The sequence below is a fragment of the Calliphora vicina genome, chromosome 4 (assembly GCF_958450345.1).
Source record: "Calliphora vicina chromosome 4, idCalVici1.1, whole genome shotgun sequence".
In the NCBI taxonomy this organism is placed as follows: domain Eukaryota; kingdom Metazoa; phylum Arthropoda; class Insecta; order Diptera; family Calliphoridae; genus Calliphora; species Calliphora vicina.
The window spans coordinates 107,507,420-107,528,440 of NC_088783.1; the positions used below are offsets into that span (position 1 = coordinate 107,507,420).

General features: G+C 29.8%; 1 protein-coding gene across 8 annotated transcripts in view; it reads right to left on the reverse strand.

Moving 5' to 3' along the window:
• Window positions 1-21,021, reverse strand: part of LOC135959133 (homeotic protein female sterile-like) — a 36,740-nt gene that overhangs the window by 13,360 nt on the left and 2,359 nt on the right. For 5 of the 8 annotated variants that reach the window (XM_065510171.1, XM_065510169.1, XM_065510170.1 and 2 more), the window contains exons 3-8: window positions 13,400-13,733; window positions 11,274-13,245; window positions 9,472-10,660; window positions 9,180-9,350; window positions 5,852-5,971; window positions 4,839-4,967 (exon numbers count right to left, since the gene is read on the reverse strand). In XM_065510171.1, coding sequence (XP_065366243.1) covers window positions 4,839-4,967; window positions 5,852-5,971; window positions 9,180-9,350; window positions 9,472-10,660; window positions 11,274-12,419 — 2,755 coding nt within the window. In that variant the 5' untranslated portion in view covers window positions 12,420-13,245; window positions 13,400-13,733. The remainder of the gene's footprint in view (window positions 1-4,838; window positions 4,968-5,851; window positions 5,972-9,179; window positions 9,351-9,471; window positions 10,661-11,273; window positions 13,246-13,399; window positions 13,734-21,021) is intronic. The other 3 variants (XM_065510174.1, XM_065510175.1, XM_065510173.1) reach the window with 3 other exon arrangements.

Below are 21,021 nucleotides of genomic sequence, written 5' to 3' on the forward strand. Positions count from 1 at the left end.
ATAAAAATCAGATATAATAAAAGAATACTCAAGAAAACTAATTAATACATACATTAAAAGAATAAACAAAGTTAGTAAAAGGAGTTTGAGAAAATCCTAATGACAGACGACAGAGTTTAGCTATAAATTTAAAGTAAAGTTTTGCTGTTTGTTTGTTTTATGTAATACAAATTTAAATTAACATTAATCAAGCAATTTGTTTAACAAATTGCTTTTTTTTAGTTATTTTGTTTTTAATAAAAAAAAAATATGACTTGAAAATAATTTAGTCAAATTATTTGTCAGACCGTCAACAAAAATTATTGTTTTTAGTTAGAAAACATCATAAACAAAATATTAAATATAGTTTAAACAAAAAATAATAATTACAAAACAGAATATAACATATTGCACTTAAAAATTAGAACTTAGTTCCATACAGTTTAAAAAAACAAAAAACAACCTTTATATTTTCTTTTCTTTTATTTTCTTTCTTTTTTTTTAATTGATGTTAAAAAAGTATTTTAAATTCAGCATAATTTTATTTAAATGTTTAAAGGAAAATATTATTTAAATTTTTAATAATTTAATAAGAGAGAGTAAATGCAAAATAAATTATAAAACAAACAGAAGACAGCAAAACTTTACTAAATATATAGAAAAGAAGTAAGAAAAAAGTGAAATGTTTGAAAAGGAGTTACTCAAACTGAGCAGTATCAAAAATGGCTTGTCAGCTAAATAGTCTAAGGATTGAAAAGCTTTAAAAATGTTATTAAAGTGCTTTATCAACGTCGCCAAAGTGTTGGCAGTGATTCACAGAAATGCTGCACTTGGTTGCCAAAGAAACAAAAAATTTTAAAAAAATAAACAGAAATTAAGCACTTGTTTAAAATGGAGCAAAGCCTGTTTTTTAAGTACTTTCTTCGCATCTCCAAATACCAAAAATATGATGATTCAATGGATATTTGTTTAAAATCTTACATAAACTGAGAAAAATAAAGCACATGCTTTCAAAACAAACCAAACAGATTTAAAAAAAAGCAACTTTAAAGTGTTGGCAGTTCCAAAAAATTCAGCGAAATGCAAGCAAATTATACAATAAATTAAGTACTAAAGAAAGTGTTGCAGCTTTATTGGATATACATAAACAATTTTACATATATGCAGTGCACATTTACTTTCTAGACCTAACAAAATATTAGAAGTTTAATTATTTTTCATTAATAAAGCCCTATAAAAGTACTTCATTCAAATTGTAATGTTTTGATTAGATATCAAAGAAGATTTTGCATAGGCATTTTAAAACATACCAGACCGTTTGATAATAAAATGATTTGACAATCGTTTTAATATGTCCAGCAATTCAAAAATGTTTTAAAAACTTATAGAAACTTTAATTTAAATGTCATTTTAATCAACATGACTTTTTTTAGGTAATTTTTTTAAATTTCTAAAGTTTCTAAGATATAGCAGATTTTTAAACAATGTCTATGTCACAAATGTTGCCTTTTTGAACTCATTGGCCTTAAATGGATAAACGTTTGCCCACAAAAAATTAATGTTGCCCTGTTGCAGGATATAATTTTTAATAGTTCCACAAAATTGAACCCTTTTAAAAATTATTCAAGCGAAATTATTTTTTGAACGAAAAGAAAACGACATCAAAACGACCTTAACCCATTCCCAGCCATTGTACCTGCTTGAGTACAGAAAAAAGGCAATATTCAAATACTCATAAATTTTTTAACAAGATAAATTTTACAACTTTTTTTGTGATTTTGAATTCAACACACTGTGCTTTTAAACATCACATATAAAAATTTTAAAAAAATAATACCCTTAAGGTATATTTTGTCCTGTTTTTATAATGCTATATCATTTTTTGGAATATTAGCGAGGTTAGTAACATTTGAGCTGCGGAGAGCAAACACAGTTTTACGAAAGCAAGAGTTTTTTATAATTTTGTGAAGTAGAGTGATTATGTGTACATTTTATAAAAATGTATAAGAAAAATAATTTTTTGGGACAAAGTTGTGTGATTAGGAAAATCGGTGTACCCAATTGGGTACAATGGCTTGATATGTATTATTTTTTTTAAGATTTTTCTTACGCTAAAATAGATTTTCAGACCATCAAAACGTGAAGTTTTTAATGCAAATGTTTTAAAAACTAGATTTTTTGGAAAAATATGAGCACCACAATTTTGATAGCTATTATTTTATCAGATCCGGATTGTAATATGGATGAAGATGAAGGTGTTGCTAACGACTTTGTTAGAGATTGCATGTACCAGGTGAAATATAAGTATTTTGTGACAGTAATAGCGACGATGATGTTCCACTTGAGATGTTCTGACAGAAAATAATGCCCTCAAGATCAAGCAAAACAAATTCTATTTGGATAATAAGACCATGCGATGTTCAAATGTCTCAAATTATTTTTTTGGACAATGAGTTCAATAGTATTTCATACTTGAATGGGAAAAGGTTATTAGTTTAACCATTTAGCAGACTTGCATTTATGCATCGCAAGCTAATAAACTCAATTTATCCTTCAACGCAGAAGATTTGAATATATTCTAGAGTATTTTGCTTTACAGTGGATTTCGCTCTATGCCAAAAGAAGATATGTATTGGGTGTTCTGCGAGGATACTCGCACTCCAAAATTTCCGAAATTATATCACGGAACAGATTCAATGAAATAAAACGTTTTGTTAATTTGGCTGATAACACTAATTTAGATGCTACTGACAAGGTGAGACCTATATGCAAATTACACTGGCTTCTGGTGTCGCAACTACTCCTGGAAACCAATTTCCTTAAAGGATAAAAAATCCCCTACGATGGGGTGAATGTCATAACAGAATAAGATGGTTGTCTGAACAATCCGTTGAAAAAGTAATGTTTTAAAAATTTTCACACATTATAAAAATAGCATACACTTTACGCCATTGTACCCATTCAGGTACAGCCCCAAAAACACGTTTCCTAAATTTTTTTTAAATTTATTTTTAATTTTTTATGTTCTTTGACCGTATTTTAGTTTAAATAAATAAATGAATCTAAAAATTTTTCATTTTAAATGGTCTTGGTTTTTAATGGGTTAATTTATCACAAGCACAAGAAATTTTCCGCAGGACTTTGCATTTGTGTTTTTAAAGGAAAAAATTCAACAATGTGAAAATCTAAAAAAGTAAACAAATGTTTTTGTTCTCAATTTTATCAGAGATTTTTTTTTTGTCCTTTGTTTTTATTTTAAAATTTTGTTTTTGTTTTTATCTATTATTTTTTAAGCAACACGCTCAAATTCAGCATTTTCATTTCCATTTAAAGTATCTGTTTTTAAAAAGTCCACTCTATGAAAGGTTAAAAGGTCATCCTTAAAAGATTAAAAAAAATCCTTTAAAAGGTCAAAAATATTACATTTTTTAGTCCTCAATTCTATCACAGTTTAAGAAATTTGCATTTTATAAGCAGCTTACTCTGCAATTTGATTGCAAGTTAAATTTTATATCATCAAGTTCATCACAAGGTGATATCTGTCTTGCTTCATTGGTTTTATTGGAAGAATGTTGCCATTGTTCACAAATTACATTTTTGTATTACTTGGATATAAACAGGATTGCTGTCTTTTTCATTTTATTCCATTTGAGATTGTGAGATAAGGGCAATATTTTAAAAATGTTACCCTGTAATAAGGCAAACTTTTTTAAAAGCAAGCTTGCTACACCACTTAAAGAAATTTTGCACAATTCTTTGAAGTTTCTAAGACAACGTGATAAATCAGATAAAAAATTGCAGATTTTGACAAGATTTGAATAAAGTGTTTTAGTTTTGTGTTAGTTCTTCTCTATTATACAATACAAATATTTAGAACATAATTTTAAATCTTTATAATATTCCAAAGACTAATAAATGTAAAAATTATATGAATAACTCCTTTAACAAGCACTAAAGAAATTCTACAAAGTATTAGAGAAAGAGAAAGTAAAGAAATGTGAAAGAAGAATAAATTTCATTTTAAAAAAAAATTAAAATTAATATGTATAAAAAAAAAATAATAATAAACTACTAATCACTAACCTATATTTGTTGTTTAAACATAAAAAAACTTAATGAGCTTAAAACAAAACTGAGGAGGGATAAATGTGGCAGAGCAAATTTTCCAATAATAACAGGAGTTTTATAATTTGAGTAAGAAAATCAAAAAAAAACTAAACTCAAACTACAACTGTATGTTTGTTTTCTATTAACTTATCTCTTTAAGTTCAAAATAAATTGGATGGAATTTCTAATTCTATAAATAAACGAAATAAAACGTAATATAAACTCCCTTTTTGCGGAAAAAATAAGCTAAACCCTACAAAGAAATAAATCAAAATATTTTAAACATAACTTGGTTTTAATTCTTTTCATTTTCTTCTATTTTTCTTCTTTTTTCGTTTGTAATATATATTTCTGTTATATATTTTCTTATATTTAAAATATGTTCATTACTTCAAAAAAAAATTTAAAGACTATCTTCAATAACTATTGTTTTATGTATTGTATGTATAATGCTTGTAATCATTATTTAAAAAAAAAAATATTGTAAAAATTATTTAAAAAAATTATTGTTAATAAAAATTTGTAATTTTAAAAAGAAATAATAATATATGGTCAAAAAAACTAATAATAAATGTGAAATTGAGTGAATTTTTTAAGTTTTTTTTTCTCATTTGTAGTTATAATAGGGTAAATAGTAGTAGTAGGTAGGTAGTATTAAGATAGGGAAGTTGGTTTTAGTTTGATAATAATCATAATCATAATAATAATATTTATAAAACAAAATTATATATAATAAATAAACGCGTCCTAACCTGCTTCACTGTCACTTGAATCGCTAGAACTACTATCGCTTGAACTGGACGAGGATGAATCGCTAGAACTTGAACTAGATGATGGGCGATTTGCGGGTTGAACAGCTTCAACTTTATTCGATGATTCGTCTAAAATGATAGGAAAATAAAAATAAAAAAACAATTAATACAAAATGTATAAAACTTTTAATTTCTAATAAAGAAATCTCTCGCTAGCAGCACAAGATAAGATTTTTTAACATCTCTGTCTCTTAATCAATTTAATACAAACAAGTAAGTGTACCCTTCACCAAAGTATAATTTATAATAAATATGAAGACAATAATTTTTGTTAAAAAAAAATTTTGTTGGAAAAAAGTTTTGGTGCAATAAATTGGTGAACAAAAAAAAATTGTTTAAAAATGTTGGGCAAAACAAATTTTATTTTGTGAAAAAGAATTTGTTTTTATTGCTTATATATCAGACATTTGTGGGTCAATGTTCCCGAATTTAAATAGAAACCAAACCGGTACTATAGATACATATATTGGTGTATCAATAAATGATGTAACTTATTTAGAGGCTTCGGAAATTTGATTTCAACAGACAGACGGACAGGTGGACGTTGCTATATCGACTCCGCTTTCAATAACGATCCAGAATATATATACTTCATGGAAACTGGACAAATAAAAATTACAAACAGAAAACTTATATACCCACCACTCATGGCGAAAGGTACAACAATAAGGTGTGTTCGTTTACACAATATTTTTTACTAGTTTTACTATTTTTTTTTTAATTTCTCTTATTAATTTTTCTCTTTCACAACATTTTTACTTTAAAAAAATGTTCTAGTAAAAAATAATAAAATAAAAAATGTTTTTTTATTTTTTGAAAAACATTTTTTAAAATTTGTTTTTTTTTTTTTGTTTCAAATTTGCTTAAATTTCGTTCGATTACTTTTAATATTTTAGAGAATATTTTTTATTGTTCTCTTATTTTACTAGTTTATAATATCCTTTTAAGCTTACCTTTTTTGGCTGTCTTCTTGCTGGTACCTAATTGGCCTGTTACATCTTGTAAACGTTTTTCTAGCTCTTGCTTCTTTTCGGCCATTTGTTCATCTTTTGATTTACCAGATGGCTTTTTATCTAAACAATAAATAAACAAACAAAATATTCAAGCATATAATACATTATAAAGATAGAAAAATATCACTTAAATATAAATTATATATCAATGCTTTCTTTATAGTTTTTGAAATTAGATAAGAAAATCGAAAATTTTGTTAAACAAATTAATAACAATACACATTTTAAAATTTCCTACAAAACAAAATAAAAATAAAAAGCCAATTGAAAATAAAAATTTTACATGCTAATTAAAACATAGGAATAAAAACCAACACCAAAATAAAAACTTAAGGAAACAACAAAAATCTTTAAACAAAATTTTGAAAAATAATTTTCATTTTAGCTACTATTTCATGCCGATAGTTTAAAGAAAAGTGAAATGTAGACAATACTTAAAAGGAAATGTATTACAAAACCGGTATTAGACAATTTGTAATTACTTTCCCTTTTTAGTTTTGCTTAGTTACTATAAGAATAATAATTATATTTGCCAATTATGTAAAATGAAAAGAAAAACTATAGAAGATAAATAAAAATCAATATATATGTGATATTTAGTTCATCCAATTAACACGTTCACTACTTTTTCATAATTGTTTTCACCTGTGATTTATGAAAATTATAAAAAAAAATAATTATATAGTATAAATGTTTTCTTTTGTTTTTAAAACTTTTGAGAGTCTTAGGAAAATGCAGCAGTAGAGTTTTTCTCTTTTTGGTTGGGAAAAAAAAGTAGAAAATCATAATATTTTTAAGAAAAAAAAATATAATAATATTATATAGGCAGCTGTAAAAATATTGTTGTCTGTCTAACTTGAGGGCTATTAAGTAATTTAAACCAAAGAAGAGCATATTTTAGGAGTTTGCTTTTTTCAAACTAAAATGTATAAATCAAATTAATTGCATTTATATGTAAGTAGTATTACGTAGTTAAACCGTAATAAATTATTACAAAGAACATTCCCACGACAGCCGGTTCTACGCACCGGAATGTCCCGAGTTAACTCGACCTAGGGCTGTCAACTCAGCAACCATATATTCGAACGATTATCATACAAATTTATGCAAAAGGCCAAGGGGCAAAAATTCTGCTACATTGTTCCCCATGTGGTGTACAATAGAAATATTTATTAGCAATATTTCACAAAGGATTCAATGCATAATTAACACGAAGTTTTACGAATGTTTATATCGAAAAAATGCAACACTTAAGGACTGCATAGTTTGATTCCATAGAGAATATTTTGTAAACCTTGCTGTTATTCATTTGAATAGAATTACGTAGTTGTTGCTGTAACAGTTCCACTGTTGTGGAGATTTCTTTCCTGGGGAAAAAGCTTTCGGCAGTTACAACTTTCACTGGGTCAGGCGCGGATCCAGAAAAGTTTTCATATAAAAAAGGAGAAAAAAAAACGAAAAATTTAGAGCAACTTTTAATTTTTCCCCCCTCAAATGGTTATCCTGGATCCGCGCCTGCACTGGGTTAACTATGTTTGGACTGGGATCGTTCCGAAGATTAGACGACCCAATTGTAGTAGAAACGTTGTCTCCAATAGTGTTCATAAGGTGTTCATTGATTTGTAAAATTCTTCCAAATTCATACGAGATTCATTCAGAATAGAACTACACAGAAGCTGGCATGGGAAAATTGTGTAATATAATCCAGGATCTAGGATCCTAACAGAAATTAATACTTAAGGTATAAAAATAATTTAATGAAATTTATAGTTTCCATAGTTTGGTTTATATTTTGTTCATTAACTGACCAATATAGTAGAAAAATTCCAGCGTCATGTCATATTGTTGGAAACTCGAATGACTCCTGTTCGGAGTCATTCATACCCAGTATTTCTGGTACATATTTACATTTTAAATACTCGTCATGTCCGAATTCAGATTTAAAATAATTTTAAAACTGGATAACTAATAAATTTCATAAATGTTTCGTTAGAATTAGTCATATCTTCGAATTTACTAAAGTCTCATCTATATTCCCCGCTTAGAAATAGTTTTTTTTTATAAAATATATATATTAATGGTTCTTCGATGATGAAAATTCAGATTAAAACTTTGTAGACACCAATAATTTTATACATTATAAATGGTTAACAGATTATATTTTACTAAAACTAGTATCAAACTTTTGTTTTAGTCTTTGCAATTGATTTTTTTTTTTTAAAAAATTTTTGTCAAAAATAAAATTTCCGTTAGAATAGTCATAAATTATCAAAATAATCTTAATCAATTTAGTTTTACTTCCAAATATTTAAATTTTAGGTAATTAGAAGAAGAAAATCAGACAAGTGATGTTCTACGAATCGAAATTCACAATAGTCCCAGGGGGTCTAATAGAGCCGAAAGTTATTTACCGAGGAAATATACCGGCTGATACAGACTTGGAAAATATTTGAAAATATAGAGAACAAAATAATCGAATTGCTTATCGAAAATATACACTTTTCTTACTCGATTCGAAAAGGTTATAAAATCATATTGATTGATGTACACATTTTTAAAGCGTTCCTCAATTCTTTATTACAAAAATGTGGATCTAATCAATTTTAAGTGTAGCTCTTCTTTTTATGGTATCGCCCACCACCAACAAGCCAGACAACAATAAAAATCAACTGTTTGAAAAAATTGGCTTTTGATCAATTTATTAAAATGCTTTATTTCTATTTATAAAACATGTTCAAACTTAAAAAAAAAAAAACAGAAAAAATTAACATTTAAATTATTAACGAAAAAAAAAAATGAAGTGTGAAAAAATGATTTGCTCGATTAACGAAACAAAGAAAATGCAAACAAAATATTGAGTGATTGTGAGAGGAGTAAAATGTAAAAAAATGTGTGATTTTTTTTTATGAAAATGTGCTGTACTATGTACATTGAAAATAATGTAAAACAATGTTAAAATGTAAATGTAACACAAAAAAAAAATTAGGAAAATAAAACAAGTCATAACAAAAAAAAATTAGTTAAACAAAACAAATTAGGCTGCACTTTGTTTGTTTGTAGAGGGAGGCCAGGCTAGGCAGACAATTTTTGTCAATTTTTAGTGGTATTTTGTAAACGGTTGTTATAATTTTTATTTTTAAAGGAGAAACAAAACAACAAGTTGTTTTTTGGCAAAAAAAAAATCAACCTCTTAGAAGTTGTTTACGATGTTGTTGTTGTTCTTGTTCATGTATTTCTTGAGTAGTGCGTGTCATTGGGATAAACTTACAGTAAGGCTTACGGGTTTTTTTGCGTAGACATGATGCCACATAGCTTTCAAGTTCACGCAACGTTGAGGGTTTCAATGTTTCGAAATCAATTTCAATTTCATCTGGATTAGAGTCGCGCAGCGATGGTTCTCGATTTTGTATAATGTGTACAACGCGTCCTAATTTATCACCTGTTTAAAGAAAAAAAATAATAATATGTCATAAATCAAATGCAAATAAAAACAATTATATTTGTAATTGAAGTAAAATGTAATTACTGTCCTCCAATCAGTCAGTCGTCGGTTAACTTACCCGGCAGTTTATTTATATCCAAAGACAATTGTCTTTTTTCATCGTATGACATGGGTTTGGCCGTGTCTTCCTCCTCCGAATCGAAGACCATGGCTTGGCTGGTGGGTTTCTTTTTGTTGGCACCTCTGGCACCAGCTCCGGAACCTGCACCACCGCCTCCAGCAGAGGATGTACTGCCTTTGGTACGTTTTGTTGCCGCTGTTGTTGCAGCTGGCCCCACTCCGCTAGCATTCGCTGTTTTCGGGCCACGTTGACCCTTACTTTTAGCACCTTTACCACCTGCAGCCGTCGTAGCCGGACCCGCTGACATACCGCCCGGACCCATGGAAGTACCCTTACCGCCCGTACTTATCTGACCCATCGGTATAGCCGAGGCAATCTCATGCCCGTGCATTGTGTTAGCAACACCTGTGGCGACGCCGGCGCCGCCAGGTACCAATGAACCAACCGCTGCCGCCGGTACTATGCCTCCGGCTCCTAATGGGCCACCACTGGCTGCAGCCTTTTTCTTTTCCTTCATTTTCTTCTTGGCCTTCTTCTTATTCGAGGCTTCTTCCATTAGTTTGCGCATTTCCTCTTGCAAATCGAGCAGTTTCGTCTCCAGCATCTTCAGTTTCGCATTGCGCTCTTCGTCCGAGTTCGATTCGTTTTCACTGTCCGATGACTCGTCGGAAGATGAATCCGAACCGTCATGTTTGCCGTAGCCGTGATGGGCTGCCGCCGCAGCTACCGCTGCCGCATGAGCATTCGCCACCGGTTCGTCGGGTATGTTGGCGTAGCGCATTTCGAAGACGTCTTGTAGTTTGCGACCCATCGCAACAACATCATGATCTGGCGGGTTGTACTTGTAGCAGTTGGTGAATATTAATCGCACATCGGCGGCAAACTCGGGTGCACTTTTATACTCGCGATTGTCCATTTTCCGTTTGACGGTACCCAAATCCATGGGCTTTTTGATGATGTCGTGATAATCATGCAGACCCAACAGTTCGGCATCGACGGGCTTGTAGAATGGCCAAGCGTAGCCTGAATGTTTTTTGGAAAAGAGTTCTTTAAGGATTTCATTGCAGGATTTCAAGGCATCTGATAGTTTTTCCTTGGACTTGGCTGAGCCCGGTACACCGCCGGCACCACCAGCAACACCAGGTACTCCACCCACACCCATGGGTGACATGGGATAGCCGGTGTCCTAAGGGAAAACAAAAACAGCATACAGATATAAAGAATAAATACCAAAGTACTTTTAAATTATGTTCAATTATGAATAGTGCAAATATATAGAATGTTTTTTTATTTATCATAAGTAAATAACTGAAAAAACTACTTATAATGCAAACTTAAACATAAAGGAGGTTTGGGAAATGTTGGTTTTTAGGCGTTACACAGCGTGTTTTGTGAAAGCATGATGATGTTTACAGTCGAATTGATTATAGGCTGAGTGGAAAAGGACTTGGTATGTTTAAGTCAATGTGGAAGGAAATAGATGTGAATCTAAATGCAGGTTAGATCTTTTTCTCGAAAGAAATCTTTTTGCAATTTGAAAAATCAATAATATGCTGTTTCCCCTGGTCAATAAAAACATTTCAGCAACAAAAACAGTAAATTTAAAAAAAAAAATACGAATTTGACAATGTTTGAGCTGTTTTACTTGATATCTAAATTATGCCTGAGGGAATACAGCTTTGAGTACAACCACAAAAAGATTTACTCTCTATTTAATAGTTTTTAAGTTATAAAAATATTAAAAATATACAAAAAATATTTATATTGCTCACACATCATGCCCCAACACGTTGGCCTACCTTTTTGCCTACCTGTCGATTGGACTCACGCCTCGTTGCGATTTTCGCACTCTTTGAGTCGATTTGTGCATACGGTGATTCAAATGCATTTGCAGTTGGTGTTGTGGTGTCAGCCTTTCTTTTCACTCCCTTTTTCATTTTAGCCGGTTGCTGAGGAGGTATGACGGCGTCCACTCCGGCCGCTGTGCTATTCACATGATACGCAGGTACGGTAGCCGCAGTAGTTGCCAAAGCAGCAGGATTGGCACCCGCAGCTGTTACACCGCCATCGAGCAGCGTTGAATTGACCCCGGCTGCGCCTGCGCCAATACCAGCTGCTGCACCCGCAGCAGAGCCTACCAAAGACACATGAGTAGCCACACCGCCCGGTGGTAGTATACTGGCTCCAGGTAGTAAGGTACTGGGAGCTCCTGTTGCCAGAGCCGTTGTTGTCGTATTCGTACTGCCGGGTACAGTTTGCGGTGCCACTGTTGCTATCGGTGGTATGCCGGGCGTGGAAGCAGGTGTGCCACCAGACGACGACACAGTGCCGCCCATAGCCGACAAAGGCCGCGCAGAACTGGCTGCACCAGCTCCGGCACCTCCCCGGCCACCGCCAGAACTAGCGGGCGTGGTGGGCGCACTTAACAGTGATGCATTGGCGGTCGGAGGTGGTTTGGGACCCGAACGCGGCTTCTTTTTGCCACCACCTTTCGGCGTCACCGGCTCCAATTCTATTTCCTCCTTGGGCATGCCTTCCAGCTTCTGCAGAAACACCTTTTCCAATGTTTGAGCCATAACAACTACATCTTCACCCGGCTTATTATACACATAACAATTTGAGAACATTGTATTCAAGTCCTGTGTAGCTTCTTTGGCCGTCCAGTAGTAATTGTTCTCCAGCCGTTTCTTCACAGTGCCCAAATCCATGGGTTGCTTGATGATCTTGTGATAATCGGGCAGGTTCAGTTTTTTGGCATCGACCGGTTGTTGGAATGGCCAAGAAAAGTGATGCTTCCACACGGCTTTCATAACCGTCTTGATGAGATACTGAAGTTGATTCGTATTGCGACCTGGTCGATCAGGAGGTGGTACAGTTGGTGGCTGAACAATGCCATTAACTGGCTCCACATAGGGTTCATTACGTGGCGGTGGTTCTTGCGACATTTTGCAGCTTCGTTTCTTTCTTGTGTTTTTCTAATTTTTACAATCCAATATTCCTCCCTCACTCACTCACTATCTCTCCTTTTTGCTTTTTTTTTAAATATTTGGTTAAGGTTAGTGTATCAGACCAACCTTGAGGTATGTTTAAAATGATTTTTTGTAACTGTATATACAAAAAATGTTAATTGTGCTTAATTTTGTTTGTTTTTAATTTTTATATTTTCGTTTGTATTAGCAAGGAGCTTGCTAAAGTAGGGGAGGAACCAACCAATATAGTTTGAGAATTATCTTTTCACTACTTTTTCATATATTTTTCTGTACTTTATATTTTAGTTTTATGTGGAAAATAAAATGTAGTAGTAGTATTGTAAGGCTAAGATTCACAAAATGTCTTTATTACTTTTTTCGAAAGGAGAATTCTTACAAACGAAGAGAAAATATTTCGCTAAACGTTAAACTCTCGTAAGAGTTTTTATTTTTTAACGGGTTTTCTTTTCTCCTCTTGATCACTTCTCCCTTCTTTTATTACACACTGTCGTGTGTGCTCTGTCTCTGGGGTTTAGTGCAATTTCACTCACTATTTAGCATTTAGCAGTTCTTTTTTTTAAACAAAAAATAAATTAATAATAGTAATAATGGATGCGTTGAAGGAATTAACAACAATTCGTTTGTCTGTTAGTTTCAAATCCTTTTCTGTAGTCTGGAGTTTTGATAGAGTAGTTTATATATAATGCTGTACATATCTGAAGTTAGATGATTTTTGGCCATATACTGCTGCTGTAATTGTTTGACGGTTGCTGTTGTTGGCCGCATTTTATGGCAAAATTATCTAAAGTTAAAATAAAAAAAAACAAACGCAAATTGATAGGTTATTATTGAAACGTATATTTAGCAAAATTTAAAAAAGAATTTCTAAAACTTTACATTCTTTTATAGGTTAATTTTTTTTTTTAATTTAATTTTTAATTACTTTAGCAACTTACCATACATTTACAGCAAATAGTATTTAAAGTCAGCTTAAATATATAGTAGACATGTTTGTTTCTGTTGTTGTTTTACTTAGTAATTGAAACAAACAATTAACTGCAAAATATTTAGGCCAAATTTATGGATGTATATTGATTTTTGTATGCAAAATTACAATTATTGGAGATTGTTTTAAAGTCTTTTGGGAGGTTTTTGTTTTTTAAACTTATTTTATGTGTAATTATTACAACTTTATATATATATAATTCTGAAGCATTCACTCTGGAGACGTCAATATTTAAAAGGTAGTTATTTGTTGCTATTATGGTTGTTCATGTAATGGATGTTATACTGCAAAGGAAAAAAAGGACAAAAGAATTAATTAATAATGAAATAAGAATAACAAATGTAAATATGTAAATTGTAAGACAGGTAATTTTAGTAATTGTATATATTTATACTTTATTTCAAACCTCTTTCTGACTTCAGTGAATTATTCACAGAGATTATAATGCTTGTGAGCTATATTTTTAAAATCTTCCCCTCACACAATCGATTAAAAATACATAATTTTAAATAGTGGTTCATGGAATTAGCATTTCATAATAAACAATAGGATAATTGTCAAAAATATTAGTTCAGCGAAAACAAGTAAGAGTGGTGCTATATTCTTCTGTCCCGAATCTTAACGTTCATCAAGACATTATTTCTGATAAACATTAACAAATATCGGTGAAAAAAATTTTAGGTGAAAAAAACAATTAATTACTTATAAATAATGAAACGAAACCTACATTCTCATCTCGCAATAATTTAGGGAAGTAAAATAGTATTTCAGCTGAAACATACATTCTCATCTCGTCATAATTTAACTTATTCATTACATCAATTAAACGGACATAAACAGCAGTCGTTTGTGTAAATCTATTTCAGAAGATACTATCCAATAAAAGATTTACAATGGAACCTTTTCTGAAATAGTTTTTGAAATATTTAAATTGTGTATAATAAATGAAATTACATTCATGAGTCTGTTTTAAGTTTCAGATTGGTGCTTATTATGGGAAAAATATCGGTTGCTTATAAATTGCTCTTTTTCGAATAGAATTAGGAAATATACCGAAAGGTTTCAGAATATTTATAAGAAATCCACAAGGAGTTTTCATCGATTGTTAGTAATTCTTAAAAAATAGATTAATTAATATGTTTCGATAGTTCTGCAAATATGTTAAATGTTGTAACAATGGAAAAATATGATAAATTATTGGAAAACAAACATTTTTTAAAATATCTTGAAAATAATCAAAAAGTATTAATCTATTTCAAAAGAATTTAACAACATACTATTTTTCATTTAGTTTTGAACAAATCAGACCACCTCTATTAACATTTTTAATATTGTACACCAGTGGTCGGCAAAAAGAGTTCTTTCTGTCATATGAGTAAAAGTACTGTAATGGAACATAAAATGAATTATCGTATAGTTTTTTTTTACGTACAATCTCCAATTGATATCTTATTTAATCATTTTAACGAGTTTCGCTTACATCAGTGCCGACCACTGTTGCACACATTAATTTCTAATTACAAACGTTGTGAATGTTTTCTTTATTTGCTAGGATGATAAATAAAATTTATTATTTCCAATTGGTAATTAATCCAAAATAATATAATAAATTTAAAAAAAAAATCAAGATTTAAATCTATGGTTATGTCAAAGGTATTTATTTAACCAATATCTGTATTTTAGAAACATTATGCCATAATCGATTATAGTGTTGTGTTCCACATAAAGTTAATAAAGAATTTTTTCTTTTTTATAAAACATCCTCTTGTTTGCCGAATGGAACTTTTCCAGTTCATTATTTAAGTTTTGTTTTTTTTACTTTGACATAATTTTCAATTTTTTTTTCTTCCCACAAACAGCGTTCATTAATCTTTTACGTGGTGGGGGCATGTTATAGTACACACTAAAAATTGATCAAAGAGAATAATATAAACAACAGCAGCAGAAATAAAGCGCAACAATAACAACAATATCATCAACAATGTATACAAATATAAACAAAAAAATGTAACCAAAGCAGTCAGTCATATGATAAACAGTTGTGAGTGAATTGCAAAAAAAAAAAGAAAAAGAAAAAAATTCACACTGGAATAAAAAATAAAAAAGTTATTTTAAACAATAAACTTTCTCTTTTTTCTTTCTTCTTTAGCATAATAAGAAATACGTTGTAATATAAAGTTTTAGTTTGAATTGAAAATAACTTTGCATTTTTTAAAGTATATTTTTTTTATAAAAAAAAATAAATGTAAAATAGTCGTATAAAAACAAGGGTGTTACTTTTGAAAACTTTAAAATTTAAGGCGAAACTTTCACGAAATATGTATTGGTATTTTGGAAAAAAAAAATAAGTTTTTTGTTTAATGCCTAAAAATCTATAATAATTAAACAAAGATAAACTTTATATTTTTCATAATTTAAGTACACTTAACAATTATACATACAAATTTCATAACGAATACAAAAATAAACCGGCATTAAGACAGAAACTACAAAATACTATATAACTGTTAATTTTTAATGAAACTCAATATAAATTTTATTATTTTTATTTATTAACAATATAATTAATGATTTTTCTTTTGTTCAGCTTTAATTTTCATTAAAATGATAAAATTTATTTGCAAAAAAGCAAATTTTCTAAAGGAAACAATAAGTACTAAATACTTAAATATACATCCTTGTTTTCTGCGATACAACAAACAAAAAATTCAAAATATTTATAACACACATATCTGTCCTTTTCTAACAACATAAACTTACTATACACACGACGCAAACAGCGACTGAGATGCCAACAGCAGCTATCTGGCAAATATAGTACAGTAGACTATTTGGATGGTTACTCTCGGCAATATTCGGCTTTTATATTGTTTTCAACATTTCGTTGTATATCTGAGAATGGCGACGGTGCGTCGACGACAGTGACTCTGCTACTACTAGGAGCAGAATTGAAAAAATAGCAATAAAGATTCACCAAAATTCAACGCAGACTGCGGCAACAACAATATCAATAATACACAACATAATGTTAATGATAGTAGAAAAATCAAGGCAACACTCTAGCAAGAAGCATACTCATAACAAAAACATATAAATATGTATGTATGCATGTAATACGTACAAAATACGAAGTCTACTCTATATGGAACCACTTTTTTCCTCCATTCTTTTAACTGCCCTTATAAAACGCTTCTTCTTCATTTTTCATCCTTTTTTTCTTTATACCTATTAGCAATTTTTTCCACATTTTTTATACTAATTAAACCTTTTTTCAACACAAGGTTTTAAATTTATAACAAACTACATTTTATAATCAATTATTTTTTAATAACAATTTATTTTAAATGTAGTTTTCTTAATTTTTTCTTTACAATTTAATATTTTAACTTCTTACACTACACACAACGGCAACGACGACGAAAAACGGACGTGATGTAGTATAAGTAAAAGAAAATGTGTAAAGAATAAAAAAAAAATTTGACATACATATGAGTGAGCATGTCAACAGTCTAGTAAGAAATCAACAAAGATTATAGATTATCTCTTTTTCTCGCAGGTAAGTATATAGGCAACCCTCTCTTGAAAATGGCGGTAGAAAAATGTTTAGTACTAAAATTAATATTGTAAAAGGGACAAATATATGTAGGAAATGATGATGAGTTGACAGCGTACTCTCTTTGTTGTAGACGCTTGAAAACTCTATACAGTGTTGTATTTAATGGGTCAGAATTTTTTTTTACTTGTGCACAGTGTAAACAAGAAGAAATGAAAATAAAGAGAATATTTTGTTTACATGTTTTTTTTTTCGATGTTTGTTGTTTTTTTTTTTAGATAAATAACAAAAAAACCATTTAAGAATTTAGTTTATTTGAGATACAAAAATATAAAGAATGTTTAACTACTAAGTCGAAGATGTTTTTTTTTTATTATTAAAACTAATTTTAACAATAAAAAACACTTGTTGAAAATTTTAATATGTGTATAAAAATAGAAGTTATATTAAAATCTAACATTTTGACATCATTAGTAAAGTCAATAAACTGAATACCTAGGTATGTAATATGAATTTTATTGAATATTGTGAACAGTTCTACAAATTTTTATAAAATTTATGTTGAAATCAAACTAAAATATAGCTACGAAAATATATTATTGCTCAATATGCATATAAATTGGTCAGAACAAAACAAAGCCTTTAAATACACATGTTTAAATATGTACATTTTGTTAATTATTCTGGAAACAAAATTTGGACTAGAGAACAAACCTTCATCTCCTCCAGTCAGTATATTTACTTCTTTCATTAATATTAATTTCGATGGTACATATTATAAATAAATAGTAAGTTGAAAACTTTTTCGTGTTTGAGGCTCTATTTATAACGAAATTGATTGGGCTATATTTTATGTTAGCAAACACATTATAAGAGAAATATATTTGTTTAGTTAGTTAGCATTAGAATTATTACCTGTTACATAGATTTTCTCAAAAACATCTTTTGTTAAAAGGTCAATATTAAAATCACATTTGTTGTAATAACATTTTAGGAATTTTTCTGCCGAAATACACACATTTATGGAAAAAACTGTAAAATCCGCAGGATATGTTGCAGAATTTTCATGGTATTTTTTCCATTTCTTAGAATTTTACTGTTTAATATTTAATTTTTTACTATTTAAGTAATTAATCTTTATGACGGCTCTTAGCAGCGGTAAAAATTTGTTCCCTTATTATAATTATATTTTGAAATGTAAGTTAAAAAATAAGATTTTCAAATGAAATTATTGAGAATAAGAATTAGTTCAGTTTGCTTTATATTAGAGAACTAAGAACTTTATTTTCAACTCCTCGGTCAAACATTTTCATTTCGAATTTTAAAGATCACCGCATTCGTGATCGAATGAGCTATAGTATCGAAAGAAAAGATTTCGATATCGAAATTATGATAAAATGTACTAAATTTCTTGCTCGATATCGAATGCCATAATCTCAAATAAGAAAATTACGATCAATTTTACTCGATATCGAATGCGGTAATTTGGCCCCTGTATTTTTTTGAATCCATAGCAAATGACAGATATTAGCTATAATTACAGACTAATGTCATATTTTGCAAAAGTATCAAAATTCCTTTATACCTATTGAGTTGCTCATTTTATAAAATTTAACGGCAAACATTAAATGAAAAACATTTCCTACAATACAGTTTTCTACAGTTTGAAAAGATTTTGTTTTAAAAAAAATTAGGTCCTCAATAAATATTTTAATAGCTTTCGATTAGTCTTTCCCAAAATCGATTTCAGCTTAAAAATTTAATGTACATTAGGATCACGAAAAAACCCTTTTTGAACCCTGAAAATCGACCACAATCGTAATCGATTTACCAGTCACTACTTTATACTTCTCAAAGCTGACAAAAAATCTATTTTGATCAATCGTAACCGATTCGTCAAAGCTAAAACCTAAAAGAAACGTTTATTATGTATTACCAAATTTATTCAATTCCATATTGTATTTAAATTTTGAACAGAAGACTTTAATGCAATAATATCTATTTATGGATGTTGAAATCCACCTATTGATTTGATTAATATCTTTTCAATAACAAAGTTTAGAAAGGTTCAGACCAATAAAAAGAATTGTGGAGAAGGATAACATCACAAAAGGAATATGCATTTCTGAAGAAAATCTTAAGCAGCGCTTAATGAAAAAAATATATGAATATATGAAGAGACACAAATTGTTTTTATTATTTAATCGAGAAAACTGTTTACATTAAAATAAATTAATTATCCTAAGGGCACTGCAACATGTTCAATATATATTGTCATATTTGGATCTCTGTCTGGTTTTCAGAATATTAGGCTATTCTGCGATCCATCAATATTGCATGCTACACGTTCAATAAATATCGCGATACTGGATCGCGGTCAATATATATTGAATGTGTATCAGTGACCTAAAGTCATAATGGGTCGATTATGGACGGTAACCGGACTTCAGTTGCATTGTCAGCTGCCTAAATGGTATTACAGATGGCAACTGGCAGCTATCATTTCTGTTGATAATGATAGCTGACAACGCAACTGAAGTTATTTTGGCGGTAACGGCATTTTGTCTTATTTAGGTAACGGTAATTTAGCGGTTGTTGTTGTAGCAGCAATGGTTGCTGAGTTGACAGCGCTTGACCGAGTGAACTTTGGTCATAGAACAGGCTGTCGTAGAAATGTAATTTTCATGATTTATTACAGGTAATGCTATTTACGATTATTTCGGTAACGTTAGTTGCAGTTATTTCCGTAAAGAAATCTTAGCGGTAGCGAGATTTCTTTTAGTGGTAACGGTAGCAACCTTGTTTAAAATAAATATAAACAGGCCGATTATTCGGTTTCGTATTAGGACAAAATTCGTCCAGTATTCGGTCAAAATTAGGAATACCGAAACTTTTATATAGAATATAGAGAATTTTGAAGGATAACTACTTTTGAATATAATAATATATGCTGACTCAGATTTTATTATTAAAGATGAAAAACAATATTTCACAATGTACTCGAGGGCACCTAAAACAATCACCCCTATCATGAAAAACATGTGAAATTTATGTTCCCATGAAATATCCATTTCCCTCGAAGGGAAAATTGCTATCGTGATATTCCCCGGAACTTTTCATTCACAATAGTTGATTTTGTTCGTAACAGATGTTTATTGTTTACAAAATTCCATCTAAAAATTTCCCAACATGGGGAATTTTTTCACATGAACAAAGTTTATGAACGAAAAATGGGAAAAGGGAACATATTTCATGTGAAATATTGATTCGCGATAAGGGTGAATATGAAACAGGTCTTCAATAAAAATAATTAAATTATTTCCGAAATTAGTAATATGTAAATTTGTAAATTTTCGGTTTGTTTTTGATAAGGCCGAGTAATGATTTTTGGCCGAATATGTTTGTTTTTGGCCTGTATAATTCTCCCAACAAAATTTAAATTTTAGCACCCAATTTACATTGTGCTACTTTTTACTGAAAGCCTTTTTGTTCCCTTAACAGTTTTAATAGGGTGCTTAGAATTTTTACAACAAAATATAAGTTTTTGTATTATATTAAAACATGATTTTCCTTCAAAATTTCATAATCTGTTTCGGTTTTTGGTAATCAGTTAAAACGAAATCAAATATTCGCTCGGACTCTAAAAATTACAATTGCTAGAAATCTTAAGGACTGATATACACAATAAATCCCATCTCAGTTGCTAAAATAGAACGAGAACTTATTGATAAAGAGCAACTTAGGAAAATAGCGGGTTATTTCAATACGATGAATGCGGTAGTTAAACAAAAAAGTATATTTGACATTAAACCTATACTTGATCATAGATTTGTATGGCTGACCCTAAATTAAATTCCCAAATAATAATGAATAACTGATGATTACCAAACTATTCTGAATTGGTAATAACACCTATACCTATATGTATTACTTGGCTATCAATGACATTTCCTAATTATAAAATTGATACTGTCACCAAAACTGTTTAAATAATCGCATAATTTCTTAGTTCAATATAT